Source organism: Pyxicephalus adspersus, chromosome 1 (assembly GCF_032062135.1).
Source record: "Pyxicephalus adspersus chromosome 1, UCB_Pads_2.0, whole genome shotgun sequence".
NCBI lineage: Eukaryota > Metazoa > Chordata > Amphibia > Anura > Pyxicephalidae > Pyxicephalus > Pyxicephalus adspersus.
In genome coordinates this window covers 2220934-2242937 of record NC_092858.1, presented here as the reverse complement: position 1 = coordinate 2242937, position 22004 = coordinate 2220934, and the positions used below count along the sequence as shown (strand labels likewise).

Below are 22004 nucleotides of genomic sequence, written 5' to 3'. Positions count from 1 at the left end.
ATGATCCGGGCAGCCTGTTGGGGGCAGTGTCATGATCCGGGCAGCCTGTGGGGGCAGTGTCATGATCTGGGCAGCCTGTGGGGGGCAGTGTTATGATCCGGGCAGCCTGTAGGGGGCAGTGGTATGATCCAGGCAGCCTGTAGGGGCAGTGTTATGATCCGGGCAGCCTGTAGGGGCAGTGTTATGATCCGGGCAGCCTGTAGGGGCAGTGGTATGATCCGGGCAGCCTGTTGGGGGCAGTGATATGATCCAGGCAGCCTGTAGGGGCAGTGGTATGATCTGGGCAGCCTGTGGGGGGCAGTGATATGATCCGGACAGCCTGTAGGGGCAGTGTTATGATCCGGGCAGCCTGTAGGGGCAGTGGTATGATCCGGGCAGCCTGTTGGGGGCAGTGTTATGATCCAGGCAGCCTGTGGGGGGCAGTGTTATGATCCGGGCAGCCTGTAGGGGCAGTGTTATGATCCAGGCAGCCTGTTGGGGGCAGTGGTATGATCCGGGCAGCCTGTTGGGGGCAGTGTTTTGACATCTGATATATTCCCATGTGGGAAATTTTTTGACCAGAAGTATAAATATTAATCAGGCCACCATTTGCCGTCACCCCCATCTCCCATCATAATGAATTCCTGGCATAAATATTACTACGATGTCACATTCATTTAGGTGAATCCTCCGATGGAACAAATCGGTTTCTTCTGATTGAATAAATTTCCGCAGTGACGTCAGTGGTCGGGGTTTGCAGGGGACACCCTGGGGATATCCCGGGGCCCATGTGTGCTTTCCTGTATCATGTGATCGCTGTGTGTCAATCATAACTCGAGGCAGAATTCTTCCTAAATATTCTCAGCTTTTCTTACTCATGGTCACAGCTCAAACTTCTCCAATATTCTACTGGAAGTGCCTGGAAAGTAGATGAATCATTCCCTCCAAGACTGTACTACGATATTCACCAACATTCACCTATAGGAAGGGGTAATATGTTGGCGCTATATAAATCCTGTTCAATATTAATAATGATAATAAATATAAAAACAGCTTTAACAGAGATTGAATAAACTTCCTAATTATGAGAAAATAATGTTAAAAAATATTTTAACATTTGCAGATTTAATGGAATCCACAGTTGGACAAATCAAAAGGGTGTCAGCAACCTCACAATATTACCCCCCATTCCCCTTTATAATGATTTAATCCTAATACGCCCCAAGCAACATTTCCCTCCTTTATACTCTTCATAGGAAAAAATCTACAAAACTAAAAATAATAATACAAAAAGTCTGAATTTCTCCAAATATTCCCTGGAATCAATTACTGCCATTGAAACACATGGACCTGGAAGATTCCCTGAGGAAATGTTTGAGGGAATCTCAGATTCCCTGTTTTATATAGAAAGAGTTGTAATCAGAGCAAAGAATGAGGGAAAACCCCCCAATGGGGTCGCCCATTCTGGGTGTAAATGTTCTCATGTTGTGTCTTAGAAAGGATCATCCATTATTATTAATATTATTATTATTATCATTATTATTATTAATATTATCATCATTATTGTTATTAATACTAATTATTATTATTATCGTTAATTATTGTTAATTTTAATTATCATTATTATTATTATATTGCTGTGCCCATTGACATATGACTGATTCTTTGAAAAGTAGAAAGAGAAAGAAATCTGCATGACCACATTTTTCTGGCCATCAAAAAATATTTTTTTTCTTTCAATGTAAATAGAAATAATAATAATATTTACAAACAAATATACATATTGCAAAGGAAAACCTTGTTTGGTAAATAATGTGTGACGGTTTATTCTGCATCTATATATCATTGAAGGTTTTACCCCCCCCAGTACCCGATAATCCTGTGATTGGCTCACAGCAGCCACAAAATAAAGAAATCGCCTGGAAAGGAAAATTACGGGTAAGAATGAAAAGAATTTTCTGTATTCCAGGTTTTCCTTAGATTCACATGACGTGACCAGCAATGAAGAGCGGAATCCAACTCATTCCATCCAAAAAGTAGAGCTCAGTACTGCTCGAGATTTGTTATTTTTTAAAATAGTTACGGAGAGAATACACTTTCACCAGTGAAGCTGGGTGATCCAACAAACCTGGGATGGATCTGGTCCAGGATTCAAAGCATTTGCTACCGAATAGCAAATGATATTGAAGAAATCCATTCCAGGTTTGCTTGATCACCCAGCTTCACTGGTGAAAGTGTATTCCCTCCAGCCTTGGAGAGCTTTAATAAATCAGGCCCATAGAGCAGAGAAAAGCCCAACTCACTGCATCCCGAGCCATTGCACATTCTCCGGAGTGACCAAAGGATCTGCAACTTCTATTCCCCACACCTGAAACGTTTGATGAAGATGATGGCTGAGCAGGGCAGACTTGTGATTCAGAAAGAAGTGACTCAAATATTCCACCAAAACATTCTCCGGACCTGGAAGATACGTAGCCATGAATCCTCAAGGCAGCCCTCTGCCCAGGTGAAAATCAGGGCCAAGACCCCCAGAAGAACGAAGTCTCTTCTGCACCCATTTTCCAGGCGACATATGAAGCTTCTTCCTTTACTGATTGATTATAAAATGCATAATAGTCTTTGGGCTTCCCTTTGTGCAGCAATGAACCCATCGCCTCCCATTGTATGGCCTTCCCAACAAATCCAAATCTAAGGAACGCAGCTTTACCCCAATCTGAGAGTGAAGATTCCCATTGACTCGATGGGGAGGAATCCCGCATTTCCTGGAGGCTGCAAATTCCTCCATCTGTGATGATCTGATTGATTTACACATTAACTTGCCTGGATTCTTCCTTTTTGTCTCTGCTGGCTTCCTTAAAGCAATTTGAACAAATTTAGAAGATTATGGTTCAACATGTGGCACTTTCCTGCCAAATCTTAGAATAATTAATATATAAATATCTATAATAACCTTTCTCTGCTCTGGGAATATTGCAGAATCCCCATTTCCGGTGTGACCCTGTTTCGGGGATCTGGAGGAAAGCCATAATGAGCATGCGCGCTCCCTGACAAGATGGATTTACCATCATGGGACATCCAACCAGGACAGGAAGATCCCGGGACAAAGAAAGGAATGGGGGTATTGAATGGGGTCCTAGGGGGTGGGGTTGACCCATTGGCCTGCCAGCCGGAGAAAAGACACACGGAAATATAAATTAATGTTTTGGTTTTTTTTTTTACAATTACATATTTTTTTATCTCTGATCATAATTAAAGATTCTTCTATAGATTAACACATTTAAATTAGATTTCGATATTCCATTCTATAGATTTAACACATTATGATATATTTTTATTCCAGAGGTGTGGAGATCCTCACCGGCTCTAGCAAAGTCTTTGATAAAAATTATATAAAAGCTTAAAATGAATTCTGAGAAATGTCTGTCACAGGTTATTGAGGAATAGCAGAAGTGACACAGCAATGCTCACAAGTAATGATGAGTGTAGGATTCTGCTCCTGAAAAGGTCAGTGAGAGAGAATAGAAGAAGTTGGCAATATGTTTGACTTCGCAGCAATAAAAAAAGCAGCATTTACATCCTATAACAACGCAATATCAGGAACCGCAAAATGTCATCCATATCCTGCAGAGTCAATCATAAGAGGAACAAGGAAAAACTTTAAAACTATTAAAACTCTTATGACATCAATGCCATGCTGAAGCATGGAAGGAGTCAAGTGAAGCTCTTTTTTCGGTACAGGCTCATACACCCTGGGGCCAGGTTTGGGTGGGGCCCATATAGCCTAAACCTGTTCAGCATTGGGGTTAGTGTATGCAAATTAGAAAGAATTAAGGTTGGGGTGAAGGGAAGCATTGGGGTTAGTGTATGCAAATTAGAAAGAATTAGGGTTGGGGTGAAGGGAAGCATTGGGGTTAGTGTATGCAAATTAGAAAGAATTAGGGTTGGGGTGAAGGGAAGCATTGGGGTTAGTGTAAGCAATAGGGCTAGAATTGGGGGTAGTGTTAGGTCTCATCTTGTTGTTAAGGTTAGCAATAGGTTTAAGTATTTGGGTTGGTGCTGGCATTAGGCGGTTAGCGTTAGAATTTGAGTTAGTGTTGCAATTGGGGTGTCAGGGTCAGGGCTGGAATTGGGGTTGGGACTAGAGAAGGGTTACAATGGGGTTCAGTGTTAGAATTAGTGTTGGAATTAGGGCTCGTGTTGGTGTTGGTGTTAGCAATGAGGTTAGTATTGGGGTTGGTGGTGGCATTGGGGTAAGTGGTAGGGTTGGTGTTAGTATTGGGGTGTTAGCAATATATTTGCAATATGATTTAGTGCTAGCACTGGGATAAAGGTTAGGAGGAAGCTGTAACTGCACCACAACTTCACCGCCAGTGTGAACAAAGGCAGTCAGTGGAAATGATCACTAATGATTGTCTAGTAATTCTGTGAGATATCAGCTGATTGTGAGCTCTGGGAATGATCGAGCAAAATGTTCAGATTCCACCGACTCATCATTGGGCCCAAAATGTGGTTGGTGGGGGAGGGGGGGAGTTCCTGGGCTGCAGAAAACAAAACAGAATACCACTGGCTGTGACTCATCACCAGGAAAAGTGAAAGTACCGGGTGAATGCTATATAACCGGAGAGATGAATGTCAGAGATCAGACTCTGCCAGGGAGCAGAATGAATCTCAGCACTGCAGCGATGGAATGCAGAGATTTGTCTGATTGGATACAAATTGGTCAGATTGTTTCACTTTGTTCATATTGCTTGCTTCTGCAATTAGAAATCAGGTTGTACAATCCGATTTAAAGATTTCACAGTTCCTTTGCATTTTATAGTTGGTAGATTTAAATCGATTGTACAATGAGGTTGTAATGTTTGTAGTAAGGTGATTATCTGTCATATAGAGACGGACTGCTGAGATAAAACCAATTATGTGTTCATAGAATCCAATGTTTGCAGCCAGGTCAGAGCTGACCCATTGACTTACATTGGGAGAGAGAAGCAGTAAAGTGCAATCAGCAAGCTGCAAAACTGAGCAGGAGGCAGAATATCTGCGTGTGTATGGGAATCGATCATTTCATTATCAGGATTTGATGTCTCAGAGCTAATGGCCCCGATTTATTAACGTTCTCCAAGGCTGGGGGCAATACACTTTCATGAGTGAAGCTGGGTGATACAGCTAACCTGGAATGGCTTCACTTCTGAAAGTGTATTCTCTCCAGCCTTGGAGAATAAGTCAGAGCCAATAAACCGGGAAGTACCGAGGCCACAGACACAGAGATCAGATCCTCAAAAGGGGGTCAGCGCTGCACACGTGACCAGAACCTCTGAGCTTCCTATGTGGCTTTTCTTTTATCTCAGCAGGTGTTTCAGTAAAACCCAGGCAGCCACTAGAGGGAGCATTAATCTGTTACACAATAATTGAAATATGGAACAGCAAAGTGGAAATATTTAACCTTTACTGAGTGAGAACACTTAGATTCATATAGTGAAGGAGCGCAGGGTGCCGGGGACTCCCCGAAACATTTTACACGTGATATAAAGTTAACAGAACCTCACCGGAGCCCTGTGATTGGGGGAGGTCATTTGGTTCCCTCCTCCTGAGAACACCACAGTGTGGGGGGTGGATTGATGAACGATTTCCCCATCAGCCATTCAAATCCCTAACTGCGCACTAATAACACTGTCCCATACTGACACCTAGTGGCCAATTATCAGACGTGCACAGCAGTCACAATAGTAAATTCTATCTATTTTATATTCTGATGAATGTAGGCAGTGAATCTACGTGCACTAACCGAGGAATAATTTATAAATTAACCCTTAGGAGGTAAATTAGCCAGAGTTTATTTTAAGGGGGTAAATAGGGTGCAAAAATGACTACTTTCAAACACCCAGTATTAGTGGTGGAGTCTGATCTACAGGAGACCATGCTTTTATAAAGTCTCTGAATAGTCCCACAGCGGCTAAGACAGGAAGTGAAGTCTCCTCAACAGGCCGATTGTATATTTCCCACCAATGGGCTCTGGGGGGCGCTCTATCACAGACCATTCTCTATATAGTCTGCCCTGGACATTGGCAGTCTTTGTATATTCCAGGCACACACAAATGTCGGTCACCACACACCGGCCATGTTGGGTTATCAATCTGGCTTCTGATTGTCATCATTTTCACCCCTGACCAGGTGAAAGTTGTACCATCCAATGCACGGCGCGCACAAAGTGGCCAAAGTTCTACCTCGTCTACTGGTTGGTGAATGACACATTCATTGAAGACATGTACCCGGATGGACGGGTGAAAGAGGCCAAGGACAGGTGAGGAGCGGCTCTGTGACCCCACACAATCCGAATGTTACAAAATGTTGTCATTTCATTCATTCTGCTGCCCTGAGGGTGAATATTTCTAGAGTGAAAGCAAATCTCAGCGGTCTTCCATCACTGGGCTTCAGAAAAGTTTTGTTGGTCCTCTCTATTCATCCGGCACAAACCGAGTCAGAGCCCAACCTTCCGGTCCATGGCGGACTGGCGACTGGCTTTCTGAGCAATGGCGGCCTCTGTATTCTATCATTATGTCATGTTGTATATATACCGGAGGAAGACATTAGTTACATAGGCAGACTCTGCTTCCTCCTTCATAATGCTGCATGGTGATTGGACTTTACTGGTCTTCTCCCCCGCAGTAGCAGCCTATCACATATCTAGAAACCAGGCCACTTATTGGGTCTCCAATCAGAATTCTGATCCACCCCAGAAACAAGTCACCTGACCAGCACTGAAGGGATCACAGGGTGGCAGTTAATAATGAAGCCTATTACGGCAATAGATTCACTGCGGTGGAAAAGGACAGGTTTATTTTAATTTGTTTTTCACCCGTTTGTTTTCCCGCAGCATCAATAAAAGCAGCACATCGTGTGACGTGAGCAAGGCTCTGGTGTTCAAATCCACACAAAGCGACGATTTCACACGGACATTCACCTGCATCATCCAGGACCCCGCGGGGGTGGACACCAAAAACATCACACTTGTACCGAAAGTCAAAAAGAGATCAAACAGGAGATCCATGAAAAGAACTCTAAAAAAAGGGGTGCAAACTTTAATCTAAAGTCCAATCAGCGGCGAGGAATCTTCATTCTGCACGGAGTGATTCCCTATTGGACAATAAGTCAGTGAGGGCTTCAGGATTGGTCGGTGGTGGTTCTGCTGGAATATGGACAGCAGAGGTTACAACATGAGAACCAATCATCTGTGGGGACCTTTATGGGATCGTCAGTCGCCACATTGTGCAGATTTGTGTTATAAAGAACAAATATTTCATTGGTGGTCTCAGGGGACAGGTAGGGGCAGATTTTGGAGATGTTGCGTAGGTGAAAGTGACCGGACCTGGAAATGTTCTGAATATGGGGGGTAGATGAGAGGGCGGAATGGAAGGTGACGATAAGTTGTTTTTTCCAGGTTGGGTTTTAGTTCTTTGAGGTCCCTAGCACATCCCATTGAAATCCCATTAAGGGCCCCCCGGTCCCTATGCGCCCGCAGGTAACCGGTTTGCTTCCCCCACCCCTCCCACATTTGCAGTAAAAATGCTCTGATTGGGTACAGACAGATTTTATTTTATAAAAAGGCGGAATATTCACATTGCACACAGATGATTGGTTATAAAGCTTCATGTCAGCAGACAAATGTCCAGGAAAAGAACATATAAAGCAATCACACCATCACATATCTGTCACAACTTGGCCTGAAATCCCCGGACAAACCTGGAGACAGAGCGTCAGCTCCTATGGTTCAGATGGGTTCCTGACATTAGAAATGAGCTCGGTGCCGGAGAGATAACATTCACACCTTGACATTTCCAGTCCAGCCAAGCTGAATCTTTTCTGAGTTTTATCTAAAGAGTTTCTGTTCCATGATTGAAGACCCTTAGGTGTACAAGGTGACGGTATATGACAGCACTATTTGGTGTGTTTTATACAATGAACACAATCATTTCTCATATTTAACATTCATTATTGAGATGGGTGAAAAATAGAAATGTTACAGCAAATCTTAAGCGGAAAAATATACAACATGTACAGGTTGGGGAGAGCTTAGTGCAGGGTGGGTCCTTAAATCAAAATAAATCCATTGTAAATGGCAGAGACCCGGAAATCTGAAAAGGCGGCATAGAGAAGCAGCAGCATCAGAGGGGTTCAATATCGACCTGGCCTTAAAGTACCCCAAATATGTGGGAAACAGGGGGCGCTGTTGCTGGCTTTTCTTTTTGCTTTGTGACACGGAGCCGATAGAAGAATACAGATCAGCAGAGAAATGATAGAAACCCAGAACAGATGGGGGGCTCAGAATAATATTCCTGAAATATTGCCTGCAGCATTCAGATCGTATTGATGTCTCAGGCAGATTCCTTTCTTACCCCAACATTTGGGGTACCGGGGCAGATCTCACACATGCTAAGGAATGCCGAAATACCAATATAAGTGTGAGGCCACTTCAGCATGGCACAGTACAAGCCCAGACATTAAGGAAGGGAAATCTCTTAAAACAGTCCTGGATATCCATAAGAACCAGGCAGGTTTTGGGATAATCAATTCACCTCAAGGTGCTTTAGGCACCGTCAGCAGCTTGATGAACCTGGGCTCAGAGTCTGTGTCCTGACCCCCAAGATTTTTCAGCTGGTAGCCCAATTTTTTAGGTGCTGGGCGGTGCGCCCGGCTAAAAGGGCCTGGTGGGAAAACAGATTTAACAAGAAAAAGATGGAGGAGCTTCAGATGTGCCATGTGCAATGCCAGTAAAGAGTGATGGGGGGGTCGGTGTGTGCAGGAAGTGAGGACAAAAATCCACAGATTTTAATTTAGTGGCCGTTGTGTAGTGACGAATAAAACAGATGTGAACACTTTACTTGAGTCTAGAACATGGTTAATTAGTGATCTAGATCTGGTCAGTTTAGGGTGGAAACCCTCCGTAGTTTGAGGTGTGGGTGTCTCTTGTGGTGGGGGTTAGGAATTGCACATAAAAGAATTTGTGTGATGGGACAGCAAATTCAGGGAAGTAGCCGACTTACACCACCAGTGTCAATCCAGGACAAGAGTCTGCACCCTGCCAAAGTGCTCAATAGGTTAATGGCTGCCTTCAGGTATGGGGACTAAAATAAAGCTTTTCCTCCATTACTACACAAGGAAGAAGAATTGGCTGGCAGTCTCCAGTCTCATACAGAATTAAATATTAGGTCAATGTGCAGATCAGCAAAACACCATGGAAAATATCTGCATACATTAAAATGATTCTCCTGCTCAGGATCGCCCCACTGTCCTCTATATACACACAGATCACTTCTCTGAATACTGCACTGCTAGCCAAAGAAATATAAACTAAACAGAAATAAAAGAAAAAAAGAAAATTAAACTTTTTTGGGGGGGGACACCACCAGATAAAATAAAAACGACCATAATAAAAGACAACAGAAGCCAACTTTCTTTCTTAGATTTTAACACAGGTTCTTGCTTGTTCTTTAAAGTTCCCTGAATGGGTTCTGTGTACCTCCACAATCCACGGGTTTCATGCTGGAACCTTGACAATCGAATAGCCAAATAGGATGAAAGATGGCTGCTGGTCAATATCTATATCAGAAAGCAAGCAAAAGGGCCGAGACAGGACACCCCATTACTACAGGGAGGCGACTATTTAGTAGCAGGGGTCAGCTTAGACCTAACACGCTCCGATATAAACAGGAGACCATATACAACCATCATATAGGGCCAAAGCAGCAAGTTAGGGGACTCCTTGGGATTGCAGACCTTTGCTGGTATCCTTTTAGGTATTAAAGAGTCGGTTTTAAAGCAACACCATCTCAGAAACCTGTGTAAAAACAGAGGATGAGAGGCTCAGGAAAGCTGCAGGACAATCGCTGCACAAACTCATTAAAACCAGGCCTGGCTCTGCAGAAAATGCTGACATTGTGTTTGGGCTATTCATGTCTCACTGTAAGCTCAATGTCTTTGTGCAATGTCATACAAGTGCCAGTGATGGCGCTCTTCTAGATTACCATGGTCAGGCTGTGTAGCAAATCTCAAATTAAAATATAGAAATGGGTTTAGGTTGCAGGCAGTAAAAACTCCCAAATCTCATACCAATCCACACACACGGAAGATTGAAGAATAAAGCCGGCCAATAGGCTGCAGTCTACTTTTCTGTTCACTTTGCTGGTCAGACGACTTCACAAGCATTCAATGTGTCGTGGTATAGCAAGCATTTCCTTTACACGAGTGGAGGGTTATATGACAAGGCTTTAAAAGCAGAGGGAAGAGCTCGTATGGCAGAGGATGGATATATATTTAATAAATAGAAAAAATGCTAAATTACAGAGCCACGGCAATAAGGCACTAAAAGATTTAGCTTTATATCCTGCAAAACAAAATAATTAAAAAAAAAACTGCCCTGCAAATGATGCATACAAAAAACAGGCGAGCGTGATACGTAGGCAACAATTCTCAAATTCCCTCGAGTGTATCGTTCTTTAGAAAGGAAAAAGATTAATTTTTAAAAGGACTCCAACAAAAAAAAAAAAAAGGTTCTTCCAGGCCGGGGCAGCGACATATTTCAGGGGGGTCTCTGATACACAGCGAGTCTACTTGCACAAAGCATGAACGATTGTTGGGTTGCTGCTGCGGAGAGCACGGATTCTGTGTGATTAGCGGAGTCACCTCTGCCTTAGGGAGATGTGCGAGTATAGCAGTCTGTAATGTTTAAAGCGGCTTTCCTTCCAAAAAGTCCTTACAAGTCCTTACTTGTTCCGCTGCTTACGCTCAAAGAACTGAAAAGGAAAAGAAAGATAATGTTAGTGTGTCAACAAATCCGGAGGTTTGCTTTAGGCTGATAGCAGGGCAAAGACTAGGTGGCCACTGGAGGTGTCAACAGCTCCAGTCCTCCCAATATATTTTTCCAAATGTTATGCAGGGTTGTCGTTTGCATCTCTGCCAGGCATGGGGGGGTCCTATGGGCATTAAATGCTGCCCCTCATACTCACTTTCCTCCTTGATATTTGCTCGGAGCACCTTTTCCTGCTCTTAGGTGAATTGTAATATGGGAGCTAGGTTTTACATATTCTAGAATACTTTCTTGTCATAGGGTCATTTTTTACTTACTTATAGTCTTCTACGTAACTATAATAAATGAATAAAGAATAATCGGCCAAAAGGGAACAAAAAGTGCAGTCTTTGGGCTTACACACAAGCAGAACCGCTGCCAGTTTAGCACGGGACTGCCTGATCCAATATTCACACTGGTAATCGATTGGTCAGAACCGCTCTAGTTTAGCACAAGACTGCCCAGTCCAATATTCAGACTGGTAATCAATTGGGACACACATTCTGCTTTTTTGATCATTCTTTTTGGGATAAAAAGTAATTAAAATTTTTGATTTATAAACGTATGAAAGTTTGAGCACAGCAGAACGATTCTGCACAACAGATTTTGTGTGTCTAGAACATGGTTTAATATAGTGATCTAGATCTGGTCAGTTTAGGGTGGAAACCCTCCGTGGTTTGAGGTGTGGGTGTCTCTTGTGGTAGGGGTTAGGAATTGCACACAAAAGAATTTGGGACAGCAAATTCAGGGAAGTAGCCGACTAACAGCAGTGTCAATCCGGGACAAGGGTCTGCACCCTGCCAAAGTGCTCAATAGGTTAATGGCTGCCTTCAGGTATGGGGACTAAAAAAAGATTTTCGTCCATTACTACACAAGGAAGAAGAATTGGCTGGCAATTTCCAGTTTCTGTTGTGGACCCAACAGAACTTTGTGTGTTTTCAATCTCAATATACCAACAGGTCAGATTTATCCATGTCCAACCGAAACCTAAAAATTGTCCTGTTACAATTGGTTGGCCCCTGAATTGTCTTTAGATTCCCTATAACGATCTATACTATATTGGGCCAGATCTTTGGGGGCATCCCAGGTGCCTGTGTTAGTAAAACCAGTTTCTCCACGGATAAAGAGATAACCTGGTCTTGGGAAGGAGACAAAGCGGTGTGAAAAGATCTTTATATTCAGCCAGGAAAATTATGTCAGCCAATTCCAAATATGAGACATCTAAAAAGTTCCTGAATCCCCAGGCCCAGCCTTGGTATTGAAGAGAGTTTAATTTTGTACAACAGACTTTTAACTAATATCTGAGGATATTTCACTAGGGGGTCACCATGCCTAAATATATGACAGGAGGGGGTCTTCTTTTTAATGTACATAGCCTGACTCAGATCATTTTTATTATATTTATAATGCCAGTTTTGCCAATATTCAACATTCTGATGTGAAATCCAATTAAGGAGCAGAGACATGTGAACACGCAACACCTAAATCACCCATAATCCACCGTGTGCATCATCACCCTCCACCATTACCTGGGACTCTGCTGCCCGTGACACCTAAGGAAACGAAGAGTTGGTAAGCAAAACAGAACTACACAGCAAAAAGTTCACAGCTACTCCTGGGATGGAAATGTATGAACAGAATTCAGTACTGGGGCAGACTGAGCATTCCCATATTTTGTAGTATGTGCTCACGGAGTATTTACTGGCACCTCTTATATTAGATACAAATTGTACTGGTATTGATATACCGTCTGAATTAGCACCTGTTGACAGAAACATGGGCCATCCATTGTCATGTTTCGTCACTGTAACCCATCTTGAAGTCAGTGGATTACAGTGATGAACGGTCATAGTAATTTGCAGCCAAAGCATTAGGGGACAACCATTGCTGCAGAGTTGGGATTGGACAATTAATTTGGAGATTTTATAACTTAATAATTAGCATATCTGAAGACAAGAACTTTATTTCTAATCACTGAACCTAAGGTACCCACCTTGCTGGTTGTCTTGGGAGACTTTGTTGTGGATGCTCGCGGGGACTTCCTGCTTGGCGATTTGCGAACTGAAAGGCGTGGGGATTTGCTGGTGCCACTGGTAGATCCTCGCCCCTGGGGGGTATTTTTCGGAGTGGATTTTTTGTTGAGACCTCTCTTCAGTAAAGTTGAGCCCAGCTTCTTAGGTGTGTTCAGGATGCTGAAAGTCATGGTCTGACGACGTGAGCTCTGTGCCTGGCGGGTAAGAACAAGTGGTAAGAACTGGACACAGTAACATTTATATATACACCGTACTAGCCACACACCCCACATAAATACATAAATCAGCCTCCATAGGTCCATACAAGTCATGGGTACTACATGCATACAGACAAGACCTCAATGTTCTGCAGTAAGATGGGCAGTAAAGTGCAAAAACAGCAGCTGAAAAAAAGTAAAATTACCAACCAATGTAAGTGTACTGCAGTATCAAACTTGGTTAAATCTTCACACTTAATCTAAAGCCCAATTTATTTTGCCTCCTTATAAAACGAAAATACCTTCTCGTCCAATTATTTTGCCATCTATGACCCAGGTGTTAAAAATATCCTGACTTCCTATCCATTAGACATAAGGAAATCTCAGACAGATGTCACTAAATAAAAGGTTAACTTTTTCATCTACCATAAATTATGAAGTGCAATGGTATGCTTGATACAGTCCGACTGTAAAGTAATTGGCCAGCTCAACAGCCACCATTAGAAGAATTCTTTTTCAACTTAAAATGTAAGATTTTCTATCATTTGGTGCCTCAGTGACAAAGTTCCCCTTGACAAATAGTGGGTGGAAGCAGGAAGAGACATCAATAAAACCTAAAGGAGTGTTTAACCCTTCCAGGGGTTATCGATAATTGTAATTATTTTAAACCCGAACCAAGGTCGGGTTTATCGCTCGGGTGGTGAAATGGCCTCCAACCTTCCTTTCAGTTTTGTACAGATGTACAAGCTCCTCTCTTGTACATCAATATCTGCAGAAAGACTAACGGAGCCCCTCTCATTTCCTGGTCAGAGGACATTCAGCATCATCCAGCTTATCGCTCAGTAGCCAGGTTGTCTTTCATTTTTGGAGTTTCTTAAAATAAGTTTGTCTAGAACACCCACACATACAGATTGCCAATTACCCATCAAGGTATTTGGATATTTGACTAACTACCACTATGTGAACATTGAAATTAGCTTGGAGGAGCCATGTGCTAAGATAGGGAAAAAAGCAACATTGACTGGATTTGCAGGTTCAATAATTTAATGAGTTGCTTTTTTTTATGCAAGGCAAAATCTTATCCCTACAGAGGACATTCCATGAGACATTACTTTAGCAGCAGTTTTTGTGTTAGGATGTCACTCACCTGCTGGCTGATGCTTGCTTTGCTTTCTGCAGTGGAAACTCTGCGGGACTCCGGCTTGTCTTTGGGAGTCATTGGCCGAGGAAAGCAACTTGCTGACTTCTTTGCCTAGTAAAAGAAGAAGCTACATGAATTCCAGGCTCATGTGGTCATAGAGATGAAGAGGAATGGAAATTAAACAGTAAACGTTATCCACACATAGATCAGTACATTTCTTTATCTATGTTTGCATATTGTTATTTGCATTTGTCTCAAGTTCCCATGAGGAATCCAAGTAGGCGAAACGTTTCGAGCTTAGGAGACTCACGTTATAAAACAAAACTGCTTCAAACAGCCTTTTACAGCAGGATCTTTATCGGACAGGAACGCTTTGGGATTACCTGAAACGGTCAGAATTTCCTGTATAGTTGTCTTATCCTTAACAAAGCCTTCCCCTGGAGGAGGCTGGGATACCTTACAAATCTTTGTATTTTAACACAAAGTGGACCTTTGATACCTTCAATAACTTGAATAATAATTTATTGCCAAAAAAACTTCCCTTTGTACTAATCTTGATCATATGGGGGTTGGCAAAAACTAGTATTTACCAATTGTTATATGATGGAAGATTTACCTATTACCCTTTTAACATATATAGCTCTAACATATTATTTGACAATAAATTGCGAGCTCCTCTGAGGGACAGGAATACGACTATGAATTATATACAGTGCTGCATAATACGTAAAACACTAACAGTGAGAATATTAGGCACAAAAGGCGAGCAGAACTAGTAACCCCACATAATGGGCATGTCAGGTGTAAAGACATGGGTGCCCTGTAATGAATGGTAGAAGTGTATCAATGTTTTGTTACCTCTGGGGTGTCCGGACCATAGTGTGACTCCTCTGTCACCCGTTTCATCTGTTGTCGGGTGGTTATTCCACCTCCTCCTGAAGACAGCTCCATCCCAGTGTTAGCCAGAGTCATCCTTCGGGTGTTGGGTGGAGGCTCATGGATCTGGATCTGAGAGGGTAGCAAAGTGGCTCGTCGTAATGTCTCTTTGGGGTCTCCTGTCTTCATCTCCTCATCAGTTATGGTGGAAGATAAAATGGACGGCTGTGGAATAAAAAAAAACAAGAGATATAGAAAAGTTACTAAATACATTTAAAGCATTACCCAATGTCCATTCAAAACCTCCAAAGGGTCAGAAAGAGACTAAAGTTAATTTAAACATTGTTTTAAAGAAGGGTAACTATGCTTTGGCTGAACTTTTTTTTTTTGTCAACAACCCCTAGAAAAGCCACATACCCGAGACTCCAAAGGATAAGACGTCTTCAGGTGAGGAGGGCACGCACGGTTCCGTTGCTGCAGTTCTGCTATTCTGGTCCAGTCTTCCTGAGGGTCTGGTTCATCCTGGCACGTGTTCACATAGAAGCTGCTGCGACCTGGAAGGAAAAAAGTGACGATCTTTAATCAGTGCATGCAACAATCTCAAATTTTGTAGTGTCTTTCTGTATAACCTTCAACATCTCAATCTTCGGTATGCTTTGGCTCAGTTGGTATTCTACCAAATTATAAGCTGACTTTCTACTCCATAAAAATGTGCTGTAACCCATCACATGGTATCTCATTCCCTTTTCAGGTACACTGCTAGATAAAGCTTAGAGTGAAACTTCTGTTAAAAGCATTCTTTCCCTCCAGCCTAATCCTTCTTCGCTTAGATGTAACAATTTGTAAGCAAGATTAAAAATTCTATTGTTTGTGTAGGAGGGTACATCCTAACCCTGCACAAATTTAGTAAAAAGGTGATGTATATAATTTACTCAACTGAGAAGCTAAAAAAAGGTAAAGCAGTGGTAATCTATCTGCTGTGTCCTAGACAAACGTACCGCTAGCCTGGGACAGACGGGCAGAAGTGCGTGTTTTAGCCCGGTATCCGGGTAAACTCATCAGGACAGCGCTATCAAAGCTGTCATCAGATGATGTGTGCTGGGATTTCACCAGAGACTCCTGGGACGGCAGGCGTGTGATAGACGGGGCAGAGACAGCTGGCTGCGGTTTCCCACTTCGGCGTGTGCTGCTTTGCTGATTCAGAGCTTGGAGAGAGATACCCGAGCGCAGGCTATAAAATGAGCTGTTGGCGCTCTCTGGCTCTTGTTCAACTTCTTCCTTTGTTCGCTGTGGTATAACAAAAACATATGAAATGATTAAACAGACAGAACACCAAATCTGTATTCTTGGATGTAATTCTAGGTATTGAAGATAAAGTATCAACATACAGTGTCCTCCCCAGTCTCTTTTAGCTGGGCGCACCACCCGGCACTTTTCAGTAACCCTCCGGCTGTTTTTGAGTGGTTACTGATACAATACAGGGGCTGCCACCCTCCTACAATTTTTTTCCCACCCGGCTTTAAAAAATTTCTGGGTTGAACATTAGAATAGTAGGTCTCTGGGTGAGCAACCTTTACTCACCTTGGTCATCGTTATGTTGATGATCTGGGTGGTCCGTCTTCGGGCAGAGCGGGATTTCTTAGTAGAGTCCAAAGAAAGATCTGCTATTGAGCCAATGCTGCTGTCCAGCTTGGACTGTGCACGGGTTGTAGGGATTGGGGTGAAGTAAAGGCTCTCCAGGGACTCCACCTTTTTGGGCAGGCGGTTGGAGGAAATGGGTTCAGGACTGTGTACTTGTGCGGCAGTGGAGGAGGGTTCCCGATGGGCTCGCTCGTTCTTTCTGTAAGAAGACATTCTGATGAGGGCATAAACATAACAAAAAATCAGATGGGGATCTATCACACAGCAGAGAACAGTGATACATCCAGATTTTTACACAGCATATATAAAATGTCATAGGTTCCTTTCACTTTTTGCCCTACCTATATACACAGTGAGGGCAACACCTAAAGTTCCAAGAAGTACATAAATAAAGATAAAGTGACCCCACTACTGGAAATCGCAACAGCCAGAGATAGTAAGAAGCCAGCAAGTGATGTACCAGTTGTCACTTCAATAAATAAATAGTTTTTTTTTTTTTTTCAAAAAAATCCTAGTGGATCACACAGTTACCTTGTGGAGTTCATTGGGCTTTCATCCCCATCACTCAGCTCCAGGCTGTCTGTACTGACATCTGCATGACTTCGAGTCTTCCGCGGGGGCATGAGTGTGTCTCGGCTCTTTAAGGCATCAGTGGCCACCTGAAATTTGCCCAACTGCCTCAGCTGCCGGTCTGCATACTCCACCTAACGAATGGAGCAGAGAAATGTTTACTATGACCTCTAAAATGTTAAAATGTAAAAGTACTCCCCATTCGGTCACTTATTTCCCAAGCCACTTTACACTAAAAGTCAAAGCCAGCCGCCCACCTGAGCCTCCAGACTGCGGACTTGGCTGGTCAGAGCCTTGCAGTTCTGCTCGGCCTCTTTGGTTTGCAGCAGAGAGAGTTGGAGCTCTTTGTTAATCCGCTCAGACTCCTTCTTGAGATCTTCATTCTCCTTGTGCAGATTCTCCTGCTCCCTGGTGATGGCCTGCAGCTTGTCATTGAGTTCCTGGTTTTGCTGTTTCTTGGCATCGTAGTGCACCTTGGCTTTCTCCATCTGAATGAAGAAGTAGATTTTACATGATGGGATGAGTGAACTAAAATAGATTTTGCATGGCCAGATAATTGAAATATGCGAACAAACTTTGTTCAGTCAATGAATGAAAAAAAAAAGACCTTTCACAGTCATCTCCAGCTGTGCAGATTCAGGAGTGAATACCAAAAGTACCATTATGTCAAAGTGTGAAGAGATTTGTTGGAGTAGGAGGAGTTTGAAATAAAATTCTCTCCTGCAGCTGAGCACACCAGTAAAAGTCTGATGGAGAAAGTCTTTACCTTTGGTAAAAATGTAAACCTAGACGAACTCTAAAAAGTTGTGTGCTTGGGGAAAAACAGTGTAAGGGGTTGCTAAAGCAGGAAGAAACAAAATATCTGTGGCACACCCAAAAAAACAAAATCGTTCAACTTCAATATTTCAAAGACTCGCCTAACCACTTCATTTTCGGGGAAAATGACATTGTATGACGGACAATAGAATGCAAAGACTACATTTCCCATTATCGCTGCATTACAATACAAACCAATATTAGGAGGATTTACAGGGTGTAGATGGCGAGCAATTGTAGGCTCTCAATCTGTTAAAAGAAAACTAAATAACAGGAGAGGTTGCTAAAGCCAAGCACAGCTACACGGAAGATTTAGGATTTTGAAAAGTTTAATTCCAAATTAATATTTATAATTTAAGCAATTGCTTCTGTGACTAGTTTCAGCTTTAAGTTTTAATGTGCATTGCTTCACTGGAGTGCTACATATAATATGAGGCATTCAAATAAAGCCACCCCAGTATTTATAGATTCATAAGTAGCTCACCTGGGTTTTGTAGTGCTCCACAGCCTGCGTCTGCTGTTCCAACTCTTTCTCCAGCTCTGTCAACCTCCTTTGCTTCTTTTCCACCTCCTCATGCACATCGCTGTCCCTCTGAGGAGAACACAAAGTCGTCAAACAATGCTCACCATGAATAGGTCAGGCGCCTTAGATGGTGATTTTGGGTAGAGGATGGCAAAAAGGGCAGTTATTGTGCACTTGGGCAGTTTAACATACCTTAAGCTTTGTTTGCTGGCTCCGAATGGTCTTCTCCTGCTGGCTGATCTGTTTGTTAAGTTCCCGAACCTTCAAAAAGGGAAAAGGCTTGGTCACATCATACATAGCTTGTGAGTAGGCCACAGCTACATTCAGAAAGGACGAGCTTCATGTCAGAGAAGTCTACTCATGCAAGGTATAACAAAGTCTGAAGAAGATCACAGGTGGGGTGGGGACCTTTACAAATGTCAGCTCAATACGGCTACTTGGAAGTTAAGGGGATTTCTGGGTCATTAAAAAGTATTTTCTGTAGATGCAGCACTTTTCAATGGATAAAACATGGGGGATGTACGTATATTGCCAGGATGCTGAAAATTTTTTCTGAGCTGATATAGCTGAGCTTTATGAGACAGACAAAATGGCCAATCTCCTTTAATTCAAGGTGACACAGGATGCTCATTTCTATGTAGTTTGAGGGGATCCCAGCATGAGTAAACCTCCCTCTCAGATCATACATGCAGCACAGGGTCAGAATCAGAGCAAAGCAGAGATTGGGCTCATGCATAGAGATTTGATTCATCATAGCATGGAGGTTAATAATTAGGATAAGTTAAAGGGGAAACTCCCATTACACCACTAACTCTCCTGTGCTCACCTCCCAGACACACATCAAACACTCACAGACAGCCCCATGCTATGCTGATGTCTTCATTGAAAACTGTTTGCGGGTTTCATGCAATCCCCCCACTATACGACCATGCCAGTATGAAAGGGAGATAAGGTATGGTAGGAGCACATATACGGAGGAGAAAAAGGTCAAGCTGTAAGGATAGAGTATAACGTGCCCTCCTCCTTCCTAGGCCTCTAATTGATTGCAGCCCCAAAATACAGTATGCAGTCCGTGCACTGTAATCCAACTATGAACTTCTGATGAAAGAATTGGGCCACTGGTGGGCCATTTGTTACAACTGTCAAAGTTATATAAACTTGTTGGACAGCCCATTCTAAAGCCATGCCAATTAATATAAAGTTTTAAACCTCTGTGGCAGGTACTTTTAACTTTTTTTTTTCCCCACAAGTTTTCAGATTGCATCTGTGGGAATTCTGTCGATTTGTGAGGTCAGGCACTAATGTTGGATGAGGAGACCTCACAATTGGCCTTTTATTTTCTAAAGGTGTGCAGTAGGGCTGTTTATGGACACACAAATTCTTCTACACTAAAAAAGTCTAAACTAAGTCCTTCTTTGTGCAAAATTTAATCTGATTGAACAGAAAAGGGTGATAATACAGCACATATAGGCTGAGGATTCCTTACATCCTGCAGCAGAGAAAACAAAGGCGTATTTGTGTCAGACTATGTTAACAAGTGCTGATTATAGAGAATAAAGCATCTTTGTCAAGGAGGCCAATTGACTTTTTATGACTTCAACTGGGTTTTAATGTATTGAACAGAAGAACCCTTCCTAAATAAAGGAAATTATTTCATTTTTCCCTCCCTGGGCAATAGGCCTTCAACTAGCTGATACAGATCGTCCGTGCAGAAAAAAAAAATTATCTTCACAGAACAGGATCAGGGTCATTGTATTCTAAAAGCATGAGCTAACTGCAGAAGCAGTACTCATCCAGAATGAAATTAGGAGGAATCATGGGAAGATCACCAATGCTTTGGAAGCAAAATATGGCAAATAAAAGAAAAAAGTTTTCTAACCTGTGTGCAGGCACGGAAGCTTTAAATATAGAGTTGGAAGGTATTAACTACAAGCACATGAGGAACGGAAAAGTCAGCCTCACGGCCGTACGAGGTCCCGCGGCTGTGGCCATTTTTGGCAAACAGTTCCCAAGGAAAACTGCGGAGCCCAGAGACGGCGCTGTGCAAAGTATGTAGGTTAGCGGCATGCACCATCACCGTTTAAGGAGTTGGAGTCGAGAGTTGCTTATGCTCGTTACCTGCTCGCTTTGGTCCTTCTTCACTGCCTCCAACTGTTCCACCTGCGACACGAAGTACAGGAAAATGGATTAAAAAAAAAAAAAAGTTAACATGTCGCCTTTCAGTTAACTACAACAAACATGATCAACATGTATCAATCTGACTGTGTAATCATTACATTATCTTAAACCATGCTGCATGAGGCTATGATTGGTAAAAAGTGTGAATATTGCTTGGGTAACTACTAATAAAATGCAGGAAAGCTGCGATGTGTGCAGTAGATAAAGAGCTCCAGGTCCCCTTAAGTAATCTAAAATAACACCACCCACATACTTGAGCATACTTAACCTATCCACAGCAGCAGCATTCAGCACATTGGCTCAGTGGTTAGCACTCCAGCTGTTGCAGTGCTGGGTTCCAGGTTTGAATCTCGGCCAGGATCAGAAAAGGGTTTGCGGGTTTTACGTGGGTTTCCTCCGGGTACTCCGGTTTTCTCCCACAATCCAAAAACATGCAGTTAGGTTAATTGGCTTCCGCCCAAAATTGCCCTAGACTGTGTTAATGACATATGACTATGGTAGGGACATTAGATTGTGAGCTCCTTTGAGGGACAGCTAGTGACATGACTATGAACTTTGTACAGCGCTGCGTGATATATAGGCGTTCTATAAATACTGCACAATAATAATCATAAATGTCAGCTTACCATAGATCTGAAGGTGAAAAACTTAATTCAAAAATATGGGGGTGGGGATGAAAATGCTGCTCCGTTTAGGAGGGCAAAGTAATCGTAGAGGGGCAAGAATGCACAGGGGTTTGCTGCTCTAGGTTAGATTATTTTAGGGATCTAGGGAGGAATTAAAGCTTCTCTACCTTAAAATAGACATATTGATAAGACAGCAAAGGTGACATGCACCAGACATTCATTGCAGGTGAATCGCCCTGATAAATGCGTTTTAATATACAAAAAAAAGTGCATGATGGTTGCATCCCACTTACTGCTTTATAAATAGCCCTATATTTTGCCAATCAGATGGACCCATTGGCCTTGTTCAGATATGAACATATTTCAGTGCAGGTTTTATACAGATATTTTTAAAAGTACTCACAATACTTATTTAGGTGCCAAACTGACAGCATGTATTGCTAGAGGGTGCGGGTATTCTATAGGAGATCGTTAGAGAACTGTCTGGTGATCAATTCTTAGGTTTTTCATATTGGTTTGTGTACCCCATACAGAGATTACATAAATTTATATATATATATATATATATATATATATATATATAT

At 42.5% G+C, this 22004-nt stretch overlaps 1 protein-coding gene across 3 annotated transcripts in view; it reads right to left on the bottom strand.

Annotated features, from left to right (window-relative positions):
* Positions 1-7548: 7548 nt before the first annotated feature.
* The window catches only part of NUMA1 (nuclear mitotic apparatus protein 1), a 28798-nt gene continuing 14342 nt past the window's right edge, over positions 7549-22004 (bottom strand). For 2 of the 3 annotated variants that reach the window (XM_072400273.1, XM_072400290.1), the window contains 12 exons: positions 20735-20776; positions 18809-18877; positions 18578-18685; positions 17535-17765; positions 17239-17411; positions 16648-16921; positions 16065-16353; positions 15484-15620; positions 15049-15291; positions 14197-14301; positions 12813-13046; positions 7549-10766 (listed from right to left, as the gene is read on the bottom strand). In XM_072400273.1, coding sequence (XP_072256374.1) covers positions 10737-10766; positions 12813-13046; positions 14197-14301; positions 15049-15291; positions 15484-15620; positions 16065-16353; positions 16648-16921; positions 17239-17411; positions 17535-17765; positions 18578-18685; positions 18809-18877; positions 20735-20776 — 1935 coding nt within the window. In that variant the 3' untranslated portion in view covers positions 7549-10736. The remainder of the gene's footprint in view (positions 10767-12812; positions 13047-14196; positions 14302-15048; positions 15292-15483; positions 15621-16064; positions 16354-16647; positions 16922-17238; positions 17412-17534; positions 17766-18577; positions 18686-18808; positions 18878-20734; positions 20777-22004) is intronic. The other variant, XM_072400280.1, reaches the window with a different exon arrangement.